General features: G+C 35.4%; 1 protein-coding gene across 2 annotated transcripts in view; it reads right to left on the reverse strand.

Moving 5' to 3' along the window:
- LOC133643069 (membrane-associated guanylate kinase, WW and PDZ domain-containing protein 3-like) overlaps nucleotides 1-22,149 on the reverse strand; it is a 411,685-nt gene that overhangs the window by 17,713 nt on the left and 371,823 nt on the right. For both annotated transcript variants that reach the window (XM_062037479.1, XM_062037480.1), the window contains exons 12-15: nucleotides 12,777-12,945; nucleotides 12,600-12,694; nucleotides 7,491-7,698; nucleotides 221-406 (exon numbers count right to left, since the gene is read on the reverse strand). In XM_062037479.1, the coding sequence (XP_061893463.1) occupies nucleotides 221-406; nucleotides 7,491-7,698; nucleotides 12,600-12,694; nucleotides 12,777-12,945 (658 nt within the window). The remainder of the gene's footprint in view (nucleotides 1-220; nucleotides 407-7,490; nucleotides 7,699-12,599; nucleotides 12,695-12,776; nucleotides 12,946-22,149) is intronic.

The following is a 22,149-nucleotide window of genomic DNA, read 5'->3' on the forward strand; positions in this document are numbered from 1 at the left end:
GGGCTATATAAGTAAACATTGATTGATTGATTGATTGATTGATTTCACAACATATATATATCTGCGACTTATAGTCTGGTGCGACTTATATATGGAAAATATATGTTTTTTTCCCTAAAACTTGGTGGGTGCGGCTTATATACACTATAGTCTGTAAAATAGGGTAGATTGTTGACAGGTGAATCTACAATTTTGCTACATTTCCACACAGAGAGCTCACCTCCGTGGGGGGGTCTGCTCTTGGACGTGAGGATGACGAAGCCAAAGCCCTCGGTATCTTTGCGGTGGAGCGTGATGTCGAAAGACTCGTGGTCCAGAGCGCTCGGCATGGGCAGGGGCCGAGGTAGCTTGGGGGAACCGTTCACCAGCGTGGACGCCATTTCCAGAGCCTCCTCCTCCGTGGTGTCTGGAGTTTCAACGACAGGGTGCCACTTCAATCAACACGGCAATGGCGGAACGCAGCGCCGCTGAAGCTTTTAAGCGTCTAATTTCATAGCTGCATGACTTTCTACACGGGTCAACAACATCACATTACTTACAGGAGGCAATGTTTCCACTTTTATAGGCTAACAGTGGACTTGACTTTCTGTAAGCAACACAATTCAAATGCCCCATTTCCATATTGTAAAACACAGCGGTATGTATCACAAGATGTCCTAAATCAGGAGTGTCAAACTAATTTTCATTTAGGGCCACATTGCAGTTATTGCTGTTTTCCAAGGGCCGCTTATAACAGCACATAAATATGATTATTAATGTTTAAGAAAGCAACGGAGAAGTGATGTGAGGTTTGAAACATTTACAAAGTACAAACCCCGTTTCCATATAAGTTGGGAATTTGTGTTAGATGTAAATATAAACGGAATACAATGATTTGCAAATCCTTTTCAACCCATATTCAATTGAATGCACTACAAAGACAAGATATTTGATGTTCAAACTCATAAACCTTTTTTTTTTTTTTGCAAAAAATCATTAACTTAGAATTTCATGGCTGTAACACGTGCCAAAGTAGTTGGGAAAGGGCATGTTCACCACTGTGTTACATGGCCTTTCCTTTTAACAACACTTAGTAAACGTTTGGGAACTGAGGAGACACATTTTTTAAGCTTCTCAGGTGGAATTATTTCCCATTCTTGCTTGATGTACAGCTTAAGTTGTTCAACAGTCCGGGGGTCTCCCTTCTGCTATTTTAGGCTTCATAATGCGCCACACATTTTCAATGGGAGACAGGTCTGGACTACAGGCAGGCCAGTCTAGTACCCGCACTCTTTTTCTATGAAGCCATGTGGCTTGGCATTGTCTTGCTGAAATAAGCAGGGGCGTCCATGGTAACGTTGCTTGGATGGCAACATATGTTGCTCCAAAACCTGTATGTACCTTTCAGATTTAATGGCGCCTTCACAGATGTGTAGGTTACCCATGTCTTGGGCACTAATACACCCCCATACCATCACAGATGCTGGCTTTTCAACTTTGCGCATAGAACAATCCGGATGGTTCTTTTCCTCTTTGGTCCGGAGGACACGACGTCCACAGTTTCCAAAAACAATTTGAAATGTGGACTCGTCAGACCATAGAACACTTTTTCACTTTGTATCAGTCCATCATAGATGAGCTCAGGCCCAGCGAAGCCGACAGCGTTTCTGGGTGTTGTTGATAAACGGTTTTCGCTTTGCATAGGAGAGTTTTAACTTGCACTTACAGATGTAGCGACCAACTGTAGTTACTGACAGTGGGTTTCTGAAGTGTTCCTGAGCCCATGTGGCGATATCCTTTACACACTGATGTCACTTGTTGATGCAGTACAGCCTGAGGGATCGAAGGTCACGGGCTTAGCTGCTTATGTGCAGTGATTTCTCCAGATTCTCTGAACCCTTTGATGATATTACGGAGCGTAGATGGTGAAATCCCTAAATTCCTTGCAATAGCTGGTTGAGAAAGGTTTTTCTTAAACTGTTCAACAATTTGCTCACACATTTGTTGACAAAGTGGTGACCCTCGCCCCATCCTTGTTTGTGAATGACTGAGCATTTCATGGAATCTACTTTTATACCCAATCATGGCACCCACCTGTTCCCAATTTGCCTGTTCACCTGTGGGATGTTCCAAATAAGTGTTTGATGAGCATTCCTCAACTTTATCAGTATTTATTGCCACCTTTCCCAACTTCTTTGTCACGTGTTGCTGGCATCAAATTCTAAAGTTAATGATTATTTGCAACAAAAAAAAAATGTTTATCAGTTTGAACATCAAATATGTTGTCTTTGTAGCATATTCAACTGAATATGGGTTGAAAAGGATTTGCAAATCATTGTATTCCGTTTATATTTACATCTAACACAATTTCCCAACTCATATGGAAACGGGGTTTGTATACTCGGCGTTGTCGAAGGCCAGGAAGAAGAATAACCGACAAGGTGAAGTGGATTTTATTTCTTATTCCTAATCATTGTAGTGACCTGGCTGGTAAAGGTAAGAAGTTTTGTGATTTTAAACTGAGTGTCTCTTTACAGTTTGTGTGTGTGTCAGCAGGGCGGCTGAAAATAAGGACAACCATAAAATCTATGGTTGTTTTTGTTGTGTATTACTTGTAAATGGAAAAACGGCACCATGTTTAGTTTTTTTTACCGTAAAATCTATTATAATTTTTACAATGTGCAATTTAATGAATAACATAAAAGTCGCGATTCTTATTTGTAACAATTCTTAATCGATTAAAACAATTAAAATTGACTGTTGAAAAAAAACAATTTAAAAAAAAAAAAAAAAAATATATATATATATATATATATATATATATATATATATATATATATATATATATATATATATTTACTTTTTTATTTTTTAAATTTAAAATTTTTTTAATTTTATTTGCCCTGTCCAGCCACTCAGACAAATCATATTGTTGATGTAGATCACATGAGTCAAACTCAAGGCCCGGGGGCCACATTTGGGCCGCCACATCATTTTGAATGGCCCGTGAAAGCCTGGAAATAATATGCATCAAAAAAATTGTTTATAATTTTCTTTTTAAAAAAAAATGACATGTACTGCATGCAATTATACATCTTTTAAACTTTATCTATCTAATAATGCAACAGATATTATATTATCATACATTCGAAACATTTTGGGGGTAAAAACATACGTAAATATCTACTTCGCCTTATGATTTCAAAGCAAGTTATTCATCAAATTGACACTGTAAACATGACATTATATATATTTTTAAAACAGCTCAGTCTTCGGAGTCCTACCGTAAGAAAAAAAAACTATGGTACCATTTTTACATTTACAGTAATACAATGTGAAAACAGCAACCATATTTTTTTATGCAAAAAAACTAACAACAAACTGGCAGCTCAATCACCAGAATTGTAGAGTAAAATAGAGAGTGACCATAAATCTTATGATAAAATACAGTGTAGGTAAAATATACATTTACTAATCAAATGCGTAGGTAATCGTGTGGCCCTCAATGAAAACAAGTTTGACACCCCTGATGTAGATGATCTATATCTGCTGTACACATTAACTTTAGAAAAGACAAGTGTTGGATACTTCTCTTCTTGTCTTATTTGTATTGGACTTTATTACAATTTTGGGTGGAATTTTATTAAACAAAACCAGTTTTCTTTAAAGTAATATAGAACTGTATCAGAGCTGTTTATCTAGTTTATGGAGTAGTGTAGTTAATCATAGAACTGGCACCCAATGGTATTTGAAAAGGTATTGCTTTTGAATTGAGAATCGATTCTGAATCGAATCGGTACCCCCAAGAATCGAATCGAATCATGTGGTGCCAAAACATTCACAGCCTTTATAACTTGCTTTGAAATCATAAGGCAATCAAAAATATATTTTTTTATTTTAAAAACTTTGTAATATGTCACATTATATTTGCTACACTAATACAAAACAGGAAACTAATTATTATTATAGATTATAGCTACTTTCCAACCTAAATTCAGACAAATGTAACTAACATTACATTGTCAACATGAACACAATTGTTATTGCAGATTCATACAGAAATCAGAGTATTTATTTTTATTTTAGGAAAAAAAAGTGACTGTGGGGGGAGATGGGGCCAGCGCTGCCTGCAGGAGCAAAGGTCACCGCCTCTGTCCATGTTGCTGAGGACAGCGCACCATCAGACGGAGGCGTGGCAGTGCTGACGGCGAGACACAGCTGGCAGGTGATTAGATTTCACAGGTGGCATGTATTAATCTAATCATCTGTTGTCTTTAACAGTAAGCGGCCGGGAGCAGGAGGGGAGAGAGGATACGAACGTGACTGAAAAGTCACGTTCTGCGGGAGAAAGACTTGGAGAAATCTATGCACATTAAAAACTTTGTTCAACTTTGCACGCCTGGCTCCTGTGAAATGTCTGTCAGTGGGACCGCTAGGAAGCGACTTCCACAGTGACGTATGATAATATAATATTTGTTACATTATTCGATTAATATTGAATAAAAATTTAAATTAATTATCTGTCAAAACAATACATTTAGTAAGAAAAGTACTTTATTTACTTTCTTGTCGCTTATTATTCCAAGGCTTTTGTGGGCTACGTTAATTTACGCGGCGGGCCAGATCTGGCCCCCGGGCCTTGGGTTTGACACCTGTGCTTGAGTGCAAACCATTCCTCAAGGCACAGCAAGAAAAACAGCTGGTTTTAGTACTTGACTCCAGAAAAGAAGAAACACTCTTGTCATGTCCATAAAAGAACCGAGTCCAGTTCTGCTGCTGGTCACCTTAAATACGACCCGAGTCCAAATGAAGAATGTTGCTTTGGTCTTTGTCACCAGAACCTCCTGTTCAATCATGTTCATTTACTACACTTCGCTCCATGAAAACGGCGATAGAATTAAAATCTCTTGCAGAATTTACAGGAGGAAGGAGAATTCCCATGGTTTACCTGACGCACGAAACGTGACAAAATTGGGGAAGAGCACTATCTGCTTTAGCCGCTATAGAGTGTTGAATATCTTAACCTCTTAAGGCCCAAGCTGTTTGTTTACATGCTTTTTTTATTTCTCTTTGCTATTTGGGCTTATTGGACCCTAATTAGAATAAAAACTAAGAATCATATTTTGATATGATGTAGTCCATAAGTACACAAACGTGTACTTCATGTTTAGTGACATGCTAGTTCTTTTTGTTACACTTTTTTTTCCCAAATTCCATTGTATGTTATACTCTTCTGACACCACCAGATGGCAGTATAAGTGTCCACATAAGTGGCCATAAGACCCCAATTCAGTAGTGTACACAATTTTGGAAATAAGAGCTAAAAGGTGCTGTCCACGCATGTGGCCACTAAGCCTTTAGAGCACAGTTGTCAAACTCAAGGCCCGGGGGCCAAATCTGGCCCGCCACATTATTTTATGTGGCCCCCGCGAAAGCCTGGAAATAATATGCGTTAATAAAATACTTCATCTTTTCTTACTAAATATATTTGTTATTTCCCTTTTGACATCAAAAATCATTTACTGCATGCAATTGCATATCTTTTAAAATTCAATGTCAAAATCAAAATATTGCATCATGTATTCAGGAGGAACAGTGTGGTTTTGGTCCTGGTCGTGGAACTGTGGACCAGCTCTATAGTCTCGGCAGGGTCCTTGAGGGTGCATGGGAGTTTGCCCAACCAGTCTACATGTGTTTTGTGGACTTGGAGAAGGCATTCGACGTGTACCTGTGGGGAGTGCTCAGAGAGTATGGGTTAACGGGCTGTCTTATTGTGGCGGTTCGCTCCTTGTATAATCAGTGTCAGAGCTTAGTCCGCATTGCCGGCAGTAAGTCAGACACGTTTCCAGTGAGGGTTGGACTCCGCCAAGGCTGCCCTTTGTCACCGATTCTGTTCATAACCTTTATGGACAGAATTACAGAATTTCTAGGCGCAGTCAAGGCGTTGAGGGGATCTGGTTTGGTGGCTGCAGGATTAAGTCTCTGCTATTTGCAGATGATGTGGTCCTGATGTCTTCATCTGGCCAGGATCTTCAGCTCTCACTGGATCAGATCGCAGCCGAGTGTGAAGCGAAAGGGATGAGAATCAGCACCTCCAAGTCCGAGTCCATGGTTCTCGCCCGGAAAAGGGTGGAGTGCCATCTCCGGGTTGCGGAGGAGACCCTGCCCCAAGTGGAGGAGTTCAAGTACCTCGGAGTCTTGTTCACGAGTGAGGGAAGAGTGGATCGTGAGATCGACAGGCGGATCGGTGCGGCGTGGCGTCTTCAGTAATGCGGACGCTGTATCGATCCATTGTGGTGAAGAAGGAGCTGAGCCGGAAGGCAAAGCTCTCGATTTACCGGTCGATCTACGTTCCCATCCTCACCTATGGTCATGAGCTTTGGGTCATGACCGAAAGGACAAGATCACGGGTACAAGCGGCCGAAATGAGTTTCCTCTGCCGGGTGGCGGGTCTCTCCCTTAGAGATAGGGTGAGAAGCTCTGCCATCCGGGAGGAGCTCAAAGTAAAGCCGCTGCTCCTCCACATCGAGAGAAGCCAGATGAGGTGGTTCAGGCATCTGCTCAGGATGCCACCCGAACGCCTCCATTGGGAGGTGTTTCGGGCACGTCCGACCGGTAGGAGGCCACGGGGAAGACCCAGGACACGTTGGGAAGACTATCTCTCCCGGCTGGCCTGGGAACGCCTCGGGATCCCCCGGGAGGAGCTGGACGAAGTGCCTGGGGAGAGGGAATTCTGGGCTTCCCTGCTTAGGCTGCTGCCCCCGCGACCCGACCTCGGATAAGCGGAAGAAGATGGATGGGTGGATGGATGTATCCCAAAAATATTTTTTGTTAAAAAAAATACTGTACCTAATTATCTGCTTGACTTGTGATTTTAAAACAAATTATCAATCAAATTGTAGATGTAAAAATTGACAATAGATTTTACGGTTAAATTCCGCCGACTGAGTTTTTTACCGTAAAATCAACTTTGGTACTCTTTTTTTTTTCTTCCATATACAGTAAGACACTAAAACATTAAAAAACTAACAAAAAAAACATTAAAACAAGATTTTACGGAGAAAAAACCCCCAAGTTTTTTACCATAAAATCAACTTTGGTACTATTGCTTGAATTTTACCGCTAAAAACAGTGCTATTGTTTCGCCATTCCATGAATTCCATTTTTGTATATGCTGTAAAAAACAACTGCTTTTACTGTACAATTCTGCTTACTGAGTATTGAGAGTAAAATTTTGATATTTTTTTGCAGCTTATGTGAAAAAATATATTGTTAATGTATTGTAAATATATACATGTATATTTATATATTACTCATTATTAAACGTGGCCCTCTGAGGGCAACCATAACTGCGATGTAGCCCTCAATGAAAACCAGTTTGACACCCCTGCTTTAGAGGGTATAATGGATCCCAACTTTGCTTTCTAGAGCGGCACTTTCCATCATTTTCAGCGGACCGTATATAATTTCTTATATCTTTACGAGTTACCGCGGTTCGTCGTGGCGCTCACCTCTGTAGATGACCTTCCTGCGCACGGTCAACATCACCTGGCCGTTGCGGGCGGCGTTCGTCATCAGGTCCAGCACTTGCTTGTGCGAGCGGCCTTTCACCATCACGCCGTCGATGCCGATGAGCTCGTCGCCGGCCCGCAGGCGGCCGTCTTTCTCCGCCGCCCCGTTGGGCACGATGGCCCCGATGTAGACCTGGGGGAAGACATTCTGCGGGGGGGTCAGTGACGCCGAGAAAGAAGCCAGACTTGAAAAACAGACGTCTTTCACCGAGTGCAAGAAAAACAAACATTTAATTACACTGCAAAAACTGAAATCTAAGTAAGATTAAATATCTCAAATAAGGGTGATATTTGCTTATTTTCTGTCTGATAAGATAATTCTTCTCACTATGCAGATTTTATGTCAGTGTTTTACCTGTTTTAAGGGTTTTGGTCCTAAATGATCTCAGTAAGATATTACAGCTTGTTGCTGAGATGTTATGACCTATATTGAGTAAAACATGCTTGAAACTAGAATATCAACTGTTGCAAAGCTGTGTCATCAACACTCACAAGTATACAACTACTTTTTTTAAAGTAATAATTTCATTTTTTTTTTTTTTTTTTTGTAAAAGTAAATAAAGTACCATATTTTCGGATTACAAATCGCAGTTTTTTTCATAGTTTCGCCGGGGGTGCGATTTATACTCTGGAGCGATTTATGTGTGAAATTATTAACACATTACCGTAAAATATCAAATAATATTATTTAGAAGCGACACAGAGGAAGAAGATTTCATGGGATTTAGCGATTAGGAGTGACAGATTGTTTGGTAAACGTATAGCATGTTCTATATGTTATAGTTATTTGAATGACTCTTACCATAATATGTTACGTTAACATACCAGGCACGTTCTCAGTTGGTTATTTATGCCTCATATAACTTACACTTATTCAGCCTGTTGTTCACTATTCTTTATTTATTTGAAATTACCTTTCAAATGTCTATTCTTGGTGTTGGATTTTATCAAATATATTTCCCCCAAAAATGCGACTTATACTCTATTGCAGGGGTAGGGAACCTATGGCTCTAGAGCCAGATGTGGCTCTTTTGATGACTGCATCTGGCTCTCAGATAAATCCTAGCTGACTTAACACGATAAGTAATGAATAATTCCGCTGGTAATCGCAGTGTTGAAAATAACGTTCAAAATATAAAACATTCTAATGCATTTTAGTCCATCCATCCGTTTTCTACCGCACCCGTTCAAGAAGTCGCATTAATGGTAGGAAGTATTTTATTTATTATTGGTTATCCTCAGAATAACAATGTTATTAAAAAGAATTAAATACTTATCATACTCTAAAAATGTTGGTCTTACTTAAAAATTGAGTTGCTTTCAGTGTTAAAAAATAATATATGGCTCTCACAGAAATACATTCTAAAATATTTGGCTTTCGTGGCTCTCTCAGCCAAAAAGGTTCCCGACCCCTGCTCTAGTGCGACGTATATATGTTTTTTTCCTTCTTCATTATGCATTTTCGGCCGGTGCGATTTATACTCCGGAGCGATTTATAATCCAAAAAATACGGTAAATAAATAATTTCTTATTTCAAGCATGAAAAAAAAAATCATGACTTTGACACAATTGTGTCTCATAATTAAAACATCCATCCATACATCCATCTTCTTCCGCTTAAAACAGATGACAGCCAAATGGACTTTGCTGTTTTATTTTAAATGAAACAATAGAACATGCATACTCATGTACAGTTGTTATTAGTGAGAATATACTTATTTTAAGGTATTTTTGGGTTCATTGAGGTTAGCTAATTTGACTTGTTTTGGAAAGTCTTGACAAGCCAAATTGTATTGTTCTATTGGCAGATAATTTTGCTTAGTTCAAGTAAAATACCCCTAATTTTTTTTTTTTTTCTTCTTGTTTTTGAACACTGACTTTTTTGCAGTGTACATTCATGTGGACTTGTTACTCTTTTTGATGCTTTAAGATGGAAACTTGATAACTGTCATTACACATATTAGAATTCCATACCGACTTGTTTGCATCTGCCGTCTGTCACTACCGAGTACCGGTATTTTTTGGTAGCGGTTCCTAATTAGGTCAACGATACTACTATCTGTAATTTTTTTAATCCCGCTGATCGACGTTATTATGACAGTTCAGCTGACTTTGACACTGGTGTCCTAAATGATAGTAGAACCATTTCAGAGCAGGTTAGGAAAGAAAATAAGAAACTAAACAGTGGAACCCCGATTTACAAACCTTTCTTTACGTGAACAACAGACTGATTAAAAATACGTTTTGGTGTACGAATGTTTATTACCAGGGTTGTCTCTGTATGAAAATGAATTTCGATAGTTTTCTAAATAAAGGGGACCCCAAAAAATGTCATTATTGGCTTGATTTGAACAAAAAATCTTAGTGTACATGAAACATATGTTTATTATTGTAATTTAGTCCTTAAATAAAATAGTGAACATACTAGACAACTTGTCTTTTAGTAGTAAATAAACAAACAAAGACTCCTAATTAGTCTGCTGACGTATGCAGTAACATATTGTGTCATTTATACACCTATTATTTTGTCAACATTATAAAGGACAAGCTGTAAAAAAATATGAATCTACTTGTTCATTTACTGTTAATATCTGCTTATTCAGCTACCGCCGCTACACTTTACAAATCAGCTTTGAATACCGTATTTTTCGGACCATAGGGCGCACCGGATTGTAAGGCGCATTATATATATTTTTTCTGAATGTAAAACACTTCCTTGTGGTCTACATCAGTGTTTTTCAACCACTGTACCGCGGCGTGAGATATTGTCTGGTGTGCTGTGGGAATTTATGCAACTTCACCTAATTGGTCCAAAAAATATTTTTTTGCAAATCAATAATTATAATCTACAAATAATGTGCCATTGCTTAGTGTCTGTGCTGTGTAAAACTCAGCAGGGTAACCACGTAATACTCCATGCCAGTAGGTGGCAGCGGGTAGTTAATTGCTTTGTAAAAGTCGGAATGTGTCGGGTGAGACGAGGATGGTTTGATGTAATCCCAATATGCAGACCAGTGGGAGGCAGCGTGCAGGTAAAAAGGTATCTAATGCTTAAACCAAAAATGAACAAAAGGGAAAGGGAAAGGAAAAGGCAATGGGTATGCAAAACAAAAGCAAAAACTGAACTGGCTACAAAGTAAACAGAAACAAAATGCTGGACGACAGCAAAAACTTACGGCGTCCACAAAGTACATTCGTACACGACGTGACAATCAACAATGTCCACAAAAAGAAGGATAGCAATAACTTAAATAGTCTTGCTTCCTAACACAAAGCAGGTGCGGGTGATAGCGCTCAAAGGAAGACATGAAACTGCTACAGTAAAACGCCAACAAAACAGGAAGGGCCACCAAAATAACAGCGCAAGACAAGAACTAAAGCACTACACACAGGAAAACACCAAACAAACTCAAAATAAGGCACGACGACCTGGTGGAGTTTAATTTTTTAAAGTTTTCTGCTGGTGGTGTGCCTACGTATTTTTTAAAGAAAAAAATATGTGCCTTGCCTCAAAAAAGGTTGAAAAACACTGGTCTACATAACATGTAACGGTGGTTCTTTGGTCAAAATGTTGCATAGATGATGTTTTACAGATCATCTTCAAGTTGCTTTCTGACAGTCGCTTCAGGATGCACCGTTTTGTGGGCGGTCTTATTTACGTGGCTCAACTTCGACAGCGTCTTCTCCCCGTCATCTTTGTGTAGCGGTGTAGCGTGCAAGGACGAGAGTGGAAGAAGTGTCAAAAGATGGAGCTAACTGTTTTAATGACATTCAGACTTTACTTCAATCAATAACGGAGCAGCATCTCCTCATCCGTGGCTCACTAGTGCAACAACAACAAGGCCGGAAATGTGTCCCGTGAAAAAACGTCCGACCGGAACTCTAATAACAAAAGTACCTTGGGTGATTTATGTAAAGTCACTACACCGGTAGTTTTTAGCGCTTCCATAGCGAGTCTACTGACACAAGTTAGAACTTTACACTACTTTGGGTTAGAAATGGCAACAAGAAGATAGAGAAAAAGAAGATAGAGAAAAAGAAGGAGTTTATTGACGACAATGGCGGACGCGCGCACATTTTGGGGACCTGTGCAGATCCCAAATACACATCAGCAGGTACCAGAAGGTGAGAAAAGTTGGTTTTGCATAATATTGCGAAACAAAATAGATAATGTCACACAAACCATAATAATACTGAATGTTGAAGCACAGCACATCTGACTATGGTAGCCATAATGTCTCCTAATATGTGCCATTTTGGGGTCTTATACACACCATAGTAATACCGTACGTTGAAGCACAGTACGTCTGACTATGGTAGCCATAATGTCTCCTAATAGGTGCCATTTTGGGGTCCTTATACACACCATAGTAATACCGTATGTTGGAGCACAGTACGTCTGACTATGGTAGTTATAATGTCTCCTAATAGGTGCCATTTTGGGGTCCTTATACACACACCATAATAATACCGTATGTTGAAACACAGTACGTCTGACTATGGTAGCCGTAATGCTCCGACAATACATCAAGCGGTGCGGTTTCTTATTTTTTTCCAAAGTCGTACTAAAACATTTTGACAGATCTAGGTCACACTTATCATTACACCATGTACCAAATAAAATTGCTTCGAGGTCGGAGGCGAGGATTAGTGACTTAGAAGCACTACACACTGCGAATGGATGTTAGCTGCTAGCTAGTTAAGGGCTAACAAAAGCAAGCGCTAAGCACCTCTTGCAAAGTGGCGCTTCAGTGTTTATAGCTTCAACTTTATAGCTTCAACTTTATAGTTTGTTTTTAAGGCAAAATAGGTCCATTGTTCCTTTTCTATCCCCACACTGTTTCTGCTTGTAAGTGATCCATGCGTGTGCGTTGCCTCGTATGCATTTCTGCTCGTTTTACGAACAATGTTGCGCCATCATGTCCGGAAAAACATTTTTTACAAGCAGTATAGTATTGTTTTTAATTCATTAGTACTGCGGTACTTTGTCAGTACCAGTATACCACACAACCATAGTTGTATGTATGTAGTCCTGTGTTGCATACTTACTGGCTGTTGTGGACCTTCTCCGCCCAGAACACGGAAGCCGAAGCCCGTCTCGATGTCTCTCTTGAGAAAAACATCAATGTCTTTGGTGTAGGGCTCTGTGGGCGACAAACAAGTCCAACCACGTCTCTTTTGTGCGTCTTTGCGTGCTTATTGGTAAAGACGGCACTGTGCACTTACGTCTGCTGTCCAGCAGGGCTTTGGATTTCAGGTACAACTCCGCGGCGTCACGCTTGGGGGAGTCGACAGGGGCGCGCAGGGTGCTCGTGTTGGAGTGGTAGGGCAGCGCCGGGGGGGCGGGGTCGCCGAGAGAGTCCAAGGTCTCTGTGCTGGCCGTCATTTCCTGTCTCTGCACGGATTAAACACAACCGCAGTTAAAGTACTAAGATATAATGACATCCAAATAACAAGTGCTTAATAGCGTGTTTTTTTAAATTAGGGAGCGTGTTGAATGTGATCTACTAAGACTGCAAAAGTGGGCAGGGTCAAATTATGTAGCACACTTTTAAAACATACTACTGCCCCCAAAGTGCTGTACAGATTAAAACAGATTAAAAATAATAGTAATAATCAAAATACAGTACAGAATGTTCTATATATAAAATACAGGTAAAATGCATAAAAATAGTGAAAAAAAACTATCCAAAAAACTCAGAATCTTCTATATATAAAACACAGTTAAAATGCATAACAATAAAGAAAAAAAGAATGTTCTATGTATAAAACACAGTTAAAATGCATAACAATAAAGAAAAAAAGAATGTTCTATGTATAAAACACAGTTAAAATGCATAAAAATAGTGAAAAAAAACACCCAGAAAACCCCGGAATGTTCTATATACAAAACACAATTACAATGCATAAAAATAGTGAGAAAAACACAATGTTCTATAAATATAAAAAAAAGGTAAAATACATAAAAATTGTTGTTCTATATGTATATATAAAACAGTTAAATTGCATAAAAATAGTGAAAAAACAAAACAAAAAACCCATAATGTTTTATATATAAAACAAAATTAAAATGCATAAAAATAGTGAGGGAAAAAAACTGAATGTTCTATATATAAAAAACTGTTAAAATGTAGAGATGTCGATAAATGCTTTAAAATGTAATATCAGAAATTATCGGTATCGGTTTCAAAAAAGAAAAACATTTATGACTTTTTAAAACACCGCTGTGTACACGGACGTAGGGAGAAGTACAGAGCGCCAATAAACCTTAAAGGCACTGCCTTTGCGTGCCGGCCCAGTCACATAATATCTACGGCTTTTCACACACACAAGTGAATGCACGCATACTTGGTCAACAGCCATACAGGTCACACTGAGGGTGCCCGTATAAACAACTTTAACACTGTTACAAATATGCGCCACACTGTGAACCCACACCAAAGAAGAACGACAAACACATTTCGGGAGAACATCCGCACCGTAACACAACATAAACACAACAGAACAAATACCCAGAACCCCTTGCAGCACTAACTCTTCCGGGACGCTACAATATACACCCCCCGCTACCCCCCCAACTCAACCTCCTCATGTCCCAAATTCCAAGCTGCTGTTTTGAGACATGTTAAAAAAAATAATGCACTTTGTGACTTCAATAATAAATATGGCAGTGCCATGTTGGCATTTTTTTCCATAACTTGAGTTGATTTATTTTGGAAAACCTTGTTACATTGTTTAATGCCTCCAGCGGGGTATCACAGCAAAATTAGGCAAAATAATGTGTTAATTCCACGGCTGTATATATCGGTATCGGTTGATATCGGAATCGGTAATTAAGAGTTGGACAATATCGGAATATCGGATATCGGCAAAAAAGCCATTATCGGACATCTTTATTGAAATGCATAAAAATAGTGAAAAAAATGTCATGTTGTATATATAAAACAGTTAAAATGCATACAATTAGTGGAAAAAAACCAGAATGTTCTATATATAAAGCAGTTGAAATGCATAAAAATAGTGAAAAAAATAGAATTTTCCATTAATAAAACACAGTTAAATGCATAAAAATAGTAAATAAAAACAGAATGTTCTATTTATAAAAAACAGTTAAAATACATAAAAATGGTGGGAAAAAAACAGAATGTTCTATAAATAAAAAACAGTTGAAATGTATAACACATTTGAAAAAAACAGAATGTTCTATATATAAAACAGTTAAAATGCATAAAAATAGTGAATAAAAACAGAATGTTCTGTATAAAAAATCAGTTAAAATGCATAAAAATTTTGAAAAAACAGAATGTTCTAGATATAAAACAGTTGAAATGCATAAAAAATTGTGAAGAAAACAGAATGTTATACATATAAAATGCATAAAAATAGTGAAAAAAAAACCTGAATGTTCTATAAATAAAAACAGTTGAAATGCATACCATTTTTTTAAAAACCCCCCCACAATGTTCTGTATAAAAAACAGTTAAAATGCATGAAAATTATGAAAAAACAGAATGTTCTAGATATGAAACAGTTGAAATGCATACAAAATAGTGAAGAAAGCAGAATGTTCTACATATAAAACACATTAAAATGCATAAAAATGGTGAAAAAAACCAAACAAAAAACCCAGAATGTTCTATATGTAAAACACAAAAAAATGCATGAAAATAGTGAAAAAACCCCAGAATGTTCTATATATAAAAAGCAGTTAAAACACATAAAAATAGTGAAAAAAACAAGAAAGTTCTAAATATAAAAAAACAGTTAACATGCATAGAAATAGTGAAAAAAATAGAATGTTCTACTACTAAAACACAGTTAAAATGTATACAAATAGTGAATAAAAACAGAATGTTCTATATATAAAAAACTATTAAAATACATAGAATGTTCTATACATACACATTTAAAATGCATAAAAATAATGAAAAAAACAAACAAAAAACCCCAAAATGTTCTATATATAAAACACAAACAAAATGCATAAAAATTGTGAAAAAAACAGAATGTTCTATATATAAAAAACAGTTAAAATGCATAAAAAAAGTAAAAAACGTACAATGTTCTATTAATAAAACACAGTTCAAATGCATAAAAATAGTGAATAAAAACAGAATGTTCTATATGTAAAAAACAGTTAAAATTCATAAAAATGTGAAAAAACCCAGAATCTTCTTTATATAAAACAGTTAAAATGCATAAAAATAGTGAATAAAAACAGAATGTTCTGTATAAAAAAACAGTTAAAAGTTCTAGATATAAAACAGTTGAAATGCATAAAAAATTGTGAAGAAAACTGAATGTTCTACATATAAAACATTTAAAATGGATAAAAATAGTGAAAAAAAACCTGAATGTTCTATAAATAAAAACAGTTGAAATGCATACAATTTTTTGAAAAAAAAAACAATGTTCTGTATAAAAAACAGTTAAAATGCATAAAAATTATGAAAAAGCAGAATGTTCTAGATATAAAACAGTTGAAATGCATACAAAATAGTGAAGAAAGCCGAATGTTCTACATATAAAACACATTAAAATGCATAAAAATTGTGAAAAAAACCAAACAAAAACCCCAGAATGTTCTATATGTAAAACACAAAAAAATGCATAAAAATAGTGAAAAAAACCAGAATGTTCTATATATAAAAAGCAGTTAAAATGCATAAAAATAGTGAAAAAAACAAGAAAGTGAAAAAAACAAGAAAGTTCTAAATATAAAAAAGCAGTTAAAATGCATAGCAATAGTGAAAAAAAATAGAATGTTCTACTACTAAAACACAGTTAAAATGTATACAAATAGTGAATAAAAACAGAATGTTCTATATATAAAAAACTATTAAAATACATAAAAACAGTGAAAAAACCCAGAATGTTCTATACATACACATTTAAAATGCATAAAAATAATGAAAAAAACAAACAAAAAAACAAAAATTTTCTATATATAAGACACAAATAAAATGCATAAAAATTGTGAAAAAAACCCAGAATGTTCTATATATAAAAAACAGTTAAAATGCATAAAAAAAGTGAAAAACGTACAATGTTCTATTAATAAAACACAGTTCAAATGCATAAAAATAGTGAATAAAAACAGAATGTTCTATATGTAAAAAACAGTTAAAATTCATAAAAATGTGAAAAAACCCAGAATCTTCTTTATATAAAACAGTTAAAATGCATAAAAATAGTGAATAAAAACAGAATGTTCTGTATAAAAAAACAGTTAAAAGTTCTAGATATAAAACAGTTGAAATGCATAAAAAATTGTGAAGAAAACTGAATGTTCTACATATAAAACATTTAAAATGGATAAAAATAGTGAAAAAAAACCTGAATGTTCTATAAATAAAAACAGTTGAAATGCATACAATTTTTTGAAAAAAAAAAACAATGTTTTGTATAAAAAACAGTTAAAATGCATAAAAATTATGAAAAAGCAGAATGTTCTAGATATAAAACAGTTGAAATGCATACAAAATAGTGAAGAAAGCCGAATGTTCTACATATAAAACACATTAAAATGCATAAAAATTGTGAAAAAAACCAAACAAAAACCCCAGAATGTTCTATATGTAAAACACAAAAAAATGCATAAAAATAGTGAAAAAAACCAGAATGTTCTATATATAAAAAGCAGTTAAAATGCATAAAAATAGTGAAAAAAACAAGAAAGTGAAAAAAACAAGAACGTTCTAAATATAAAAAAGCAGTTAAAATGCATAGCAATAGTGAAAAAAAATAGAATGTTCTACTACTAAAACACAGTTAAAATGTATACAATTAGTGAATAAAAACAGAATGTTCTATATATAAAAAACTATTAAAATACATAAAAACAGTGAAAAAACCCAGAATGTTCTATACATACACATTTAAAATGCATAAAAATAATGAAAAAAACAAACAAAAAACCAAAAATTTTCTATATATAAAACACAAATAAAATGCATAAAAATTGTGAAAAAAACCCAGAATGTTCTATATATAAAAAACAGTTAAAATGCATAAAAAAAGTGAAAAACGTACAATGTTCTATTAATAAAACACAGTTCAAATGCATAAAAATAGTGAATAAAAACAGAATGTTCTATATGTAAAAAACAGTTGAAATTCATAAAAATGTGAAAAAAAACCAGAATGTTCTTTATATAAAACAGTTAAAATGAATAAAAATAGTGAATAAAAACAGAATGTTCTGTATAAAAAACAGTTAAAATGCATAAAAAATAGTGAAGAAAACAGAATGTTCTACAAATGAAACACATTTAAAAAGCGTAAAAATAGTGGGAAAAAAACACAAAAAACCCCCCCAGAATGTTCAATATGTAAAACACAAATAAAATGCATAAAAATAGTGGAAAACCCCCCAGAATGTTATATGTATGTATATATATATATATATATATATATATATATATATATATATATATATATATATATATATATATATATATATATATATATATGAAAAGCAGTTAAAATGCATAAAAATTGTGAAAAAAACAAGAAAGGTCTATATATAAAAACAGTTAAAATGCATAAAAATAGTGGAAAAAAATAGAATGTTCTACTAATAAAACACAGTTAAATGTATACAAATAGTAAACAAAAACAAAATGTTCTATATATAAAAAACTATTAAAATGCATAAAAATTGTGAAAAAACCCCAGAATGTTCTATACATAAAACACATTTAAAATGAATTAAAAAAAACAAAAAAAAACAAACAAACAAGAATGTTCTATATATAAAACACAAATAAATTGCATAAAAATTGTAAAAAAACAACTGAATGTTCCATCCATAAAAAGCAGTTAAAATGCATAAAAATAGTGAAAAACCCCAGAATGTTCTATATATAAAAAACAGTTAAAATGCATAAAAATAGTGAAAAACATAGAATGTTCATTCAATAAAACAGTTAAAATGCATAAACATAGTGAATAAAAACAGAATGTTCTATATATAAAAAGCAGTTAAAATACATAAAAACAGTGGAAAAAACCAGAATGTTCTATAAATAAAAAACAGTTGAAAGCATAAAGAATTTGAAAAAAACAGAATGTTCTATATATAAAACCATTAAAATGCATAGAAATAGTGAATAAAAACAGAATGTTCTGTATAAAAAACAGTTAAAATGCATAAAAATAGTGAAAAAAACAGAATGTTCTAGATATAAAACAGTTGAAATGCATAAAAATAGTGAAAAAACCCAGAATGTTATGTATATATAAAGCAGTTAAAATGCATAAAAATAGTAAAAAAAACAAGAAAGTTGTACATATAAAAAAAACAGTTAAAATGCATAAAAAATTGTGAAAAAAATACAATGTTGTATATATAAAACAGTTAAAATGCATAAAAATAGTGAATACAAACAGAATGTTCTATATATAAAACAATTCCAATGCATAAAAATAGTGAATAAAAACAATGTTCTGTATAAAAAACAGTTAAAATGCATAAAAATAGTGAAAAAACAGAATGTTCTAGATATAAAACAGTTGAAATGCATAGAAATAATGAAGCAAACAGAACGTTCTACATATAAAACACATTTAAAATGCATACAAATTGTGAAAAAAACAAACAAAAAAATAGAATGTTTTACTAATAAAACAGTTAAAATGCATAAAAATAGAGAAAAAAAACAATGTTCTATATATAAAAAACAGTTAAAATGCATACAAATAGTGGGAAAAAAACAGAATGTACTATATATAAAACAGTTAAAATGCATAAAACTAGTGAATAAAAACAGAATGTTGTGTATAAAAAACAGTTAAAATGCATAAAAATTGTGAAAAAACAGAATGTTCTACATATAAAACACAGTTAAAATGCATAAAAATTGTGGGAAAAAAAGGTGGGGCAGACCTCTTTATTTAAATGAGGTTTTTGCAGCTGTCACTGTTACAGCCTCAATTGTGTCTATATTGGTGGAAATAAACTTCAACCATAACCATCATGGTCCAACCTGTTGCGTGATTCGTCATGTTGTGAAAAATGCAGCACACAAATCTGTACGGCTTTTTCTAGGCTATAAAGTGTGTTGAACACAACAGAACCCACTTTCAGCACGCTGATGGTGCGCTCTGGGAGGCGCAGTGCTGTTGTGTTGGTGCGTGTGGATCGTTACGGATGCAAGAAAATGCTGACATTGCAAGTCTGTGCGTGTTCTCATTCATCCAGGGCTTTCAATCGATCGCAACTGGACTGTTGTGTTTGTCTTGGAAGAGGATTGGCCTCTCATCTAAGATCTGACCAGCATTAAGTGATGAAGCCTACAACATTTTTTTCCATGAAAACACCGTTCAAAAACGCCAGCAGACACCAAAACAAATCAATTGAGTTTGTTTTATCAGCTGCTTAAGTCATCCAACAGCTATAAAATGTTAAAAAGTAATTGCTGAATATTTAAATATTTAATTTCTGACAGTCCAAATATGTTGACGTACAGGTAGGACGGAGGATTCTATGTCCACACTTCACGCAATTGCATATATTTTAAACGTTCATATAATCCAATAATGCAACAAAAGCCTGCTCAGGGGCCTTGTGGTTAGAGGGTCCGCCCTGAGATCGGTAGGTCGTGAGTTCAAACCCCGGCCGAGTCATACCAGACCTATAAAAATGGGACCCGTTACTTCCCTGCTTGGCACTCAGCATCAAGGGTTGGAATTGGGGGTTAAAACACCAAAAATGATTCCTGAGCGCGGCCACCGCTGCTGCTCACTGCTCCCCTCACCTCCCATGGGGTGGAACAATGGTATGGGTCAAATGCAGAGATTAATTTAACCACACCTAGTGTGGTTGAATATTCTATCATCATACATTCCGAATATTTACTGTTGAAATAAAAATAAATACTTCAATTTCCGCTCGACTTATATGATTTCAGAGCAAGGTATCCATCCAATTGTACACTCTAAAATTGAAAATATATTTTACGGTAAAAAAACAAACTAACAGAATATTACTGTAAAACTAAAAAGTTGTTACCGTTATTGAAATGTATAGTTAACGTGTTATTAAGTGATTGGAGCACATACTTGTTGCTCACAAAAACATTCATGAAGTTTGGTTCTTTTATGAATTTATTACGGGTCTACTGAAAATGTGAGCAAATGTGCTGGGTCAAAAGTATACATACAGCAATGTTAATATTTTCTTACATGTCCCTTGGCAAGTTTCACTGCAATAAGGCACTTTTGGTAGCCATCCACAAGCTTCTGCTTTAAATTTTGACCACTCCTCTTGACAAAATTGGTGCAGTTCAGCTAAATGTGTTGGTTTTCTGACATGGACTTGTTTCTTCAGCTTTGTCCACACGTTTAAGTCAGGACTTTGGGAAGGCCATTCTAAAACCTTCATTGTAGCCTGATTTAGCCATTCCTTTACCACTTTTGACGTGTGTTTGGGGTCATTGTCCTGTTGGAACACCCAACTGCGCCCAAGACCCAACCTCCGGGCTGATGATTTTAGCTTGTCCTGAAGAATTTGGAGGTAATCCTCCTTTTTCATTGTCCCATTTAAAGCACCAGTTCCATTGGCAGCAAAACTGGCCCAGAGCATAATACTACCACCACCATGCTTGACGGTAGACATGGTGTTCCTGGGATTAAAGACCTCAACTTTTCTCCTCCAAACATATTGCTGGGTATTGTGGCCAAACAGCTCCATTTTTGTTTCATCTGACCACAGAACTTTCCTCCAGAAGGTCTTATATTTGTCCATGTGATAAGCAGCAAACTTTAGACAAGCCTTAAGGTGTGGCTTCTGGAGCAAGGGCTTCCTTCTTGCATGGTAGCCTCTCAGTCCATGGCAATGCAAAACACGCTTGATTGTGGACACTGACACCTGTGTTCCAGCAGCTTCCAATTCATTGCAGACCTGCTTTTTGGTAGCTCGGTTGATTCTTGATCGTCCTGACCAATTTTCTCTCAGCAGCAGGTGATAGCTTGCGTTTTCTTCCTGATCGTGGCAGTGACAAAACTGTGCCATGCCCTTTATACTTACGAACAATTGTCTGCACAGTTGCTCTTGGGACCTTAAGCTGATTTGAAATGGAAATGGCTCCAAGGAACTTTCCTGACTTGTTCAAGTCAATGATTCGTTTTTTCAGATCTGCGCTGAGTTCCTTTGACTTTCCCATTGTGGCGTTTGTAATCGAGTCTAATGACCGCATCACATGATCCCTATTTAAATGGGCTCAGAGAAGTCAACAGGTGTCGTCAATGATAATCACTCACATGAAGTTAAGAGACCATGAAGCTAAATTGATTTAATTATAACTTTTCTACATCACCAAAATCGATAATGTATGTTGCTGTATGTAAACTTTTGACCCAGCAAATTTGCTCACATTTTCAGTAGACCCATAATAAATTCATAAACGAACCAAACTTCATGAGTGTTTTTTGTGACCAACAAGTATGTGCTCCAATCACTCTATCACAAAAAAATGAGAGTTGTAGAAATTGTTGGAAATTCAAGACAGCCATGACATTATGTTCTTTACAAGTGTATGTAAACTTTTGACCACGACTGAAAAAAATAAAATAAAAATAAAAATAAAAAAGTAAAAAA

Source organism: Entelurus aequoreus, linkage group LG26, assembly GCF_033978785.1.
Source record: "Entelurus aequoreus isolate RoL-2023_Sb linkage group LG26, RoL_Eaeq_v1.1, whole genome shotgun sequence".
Taxonomy (NCBI): domain Eukaryota; kingdom Metazoa; phylum Chordata; class Actinopteri; order Syngnathiformes; family Syngnathidae; genus Entelurus; species Entelurus aequoreus.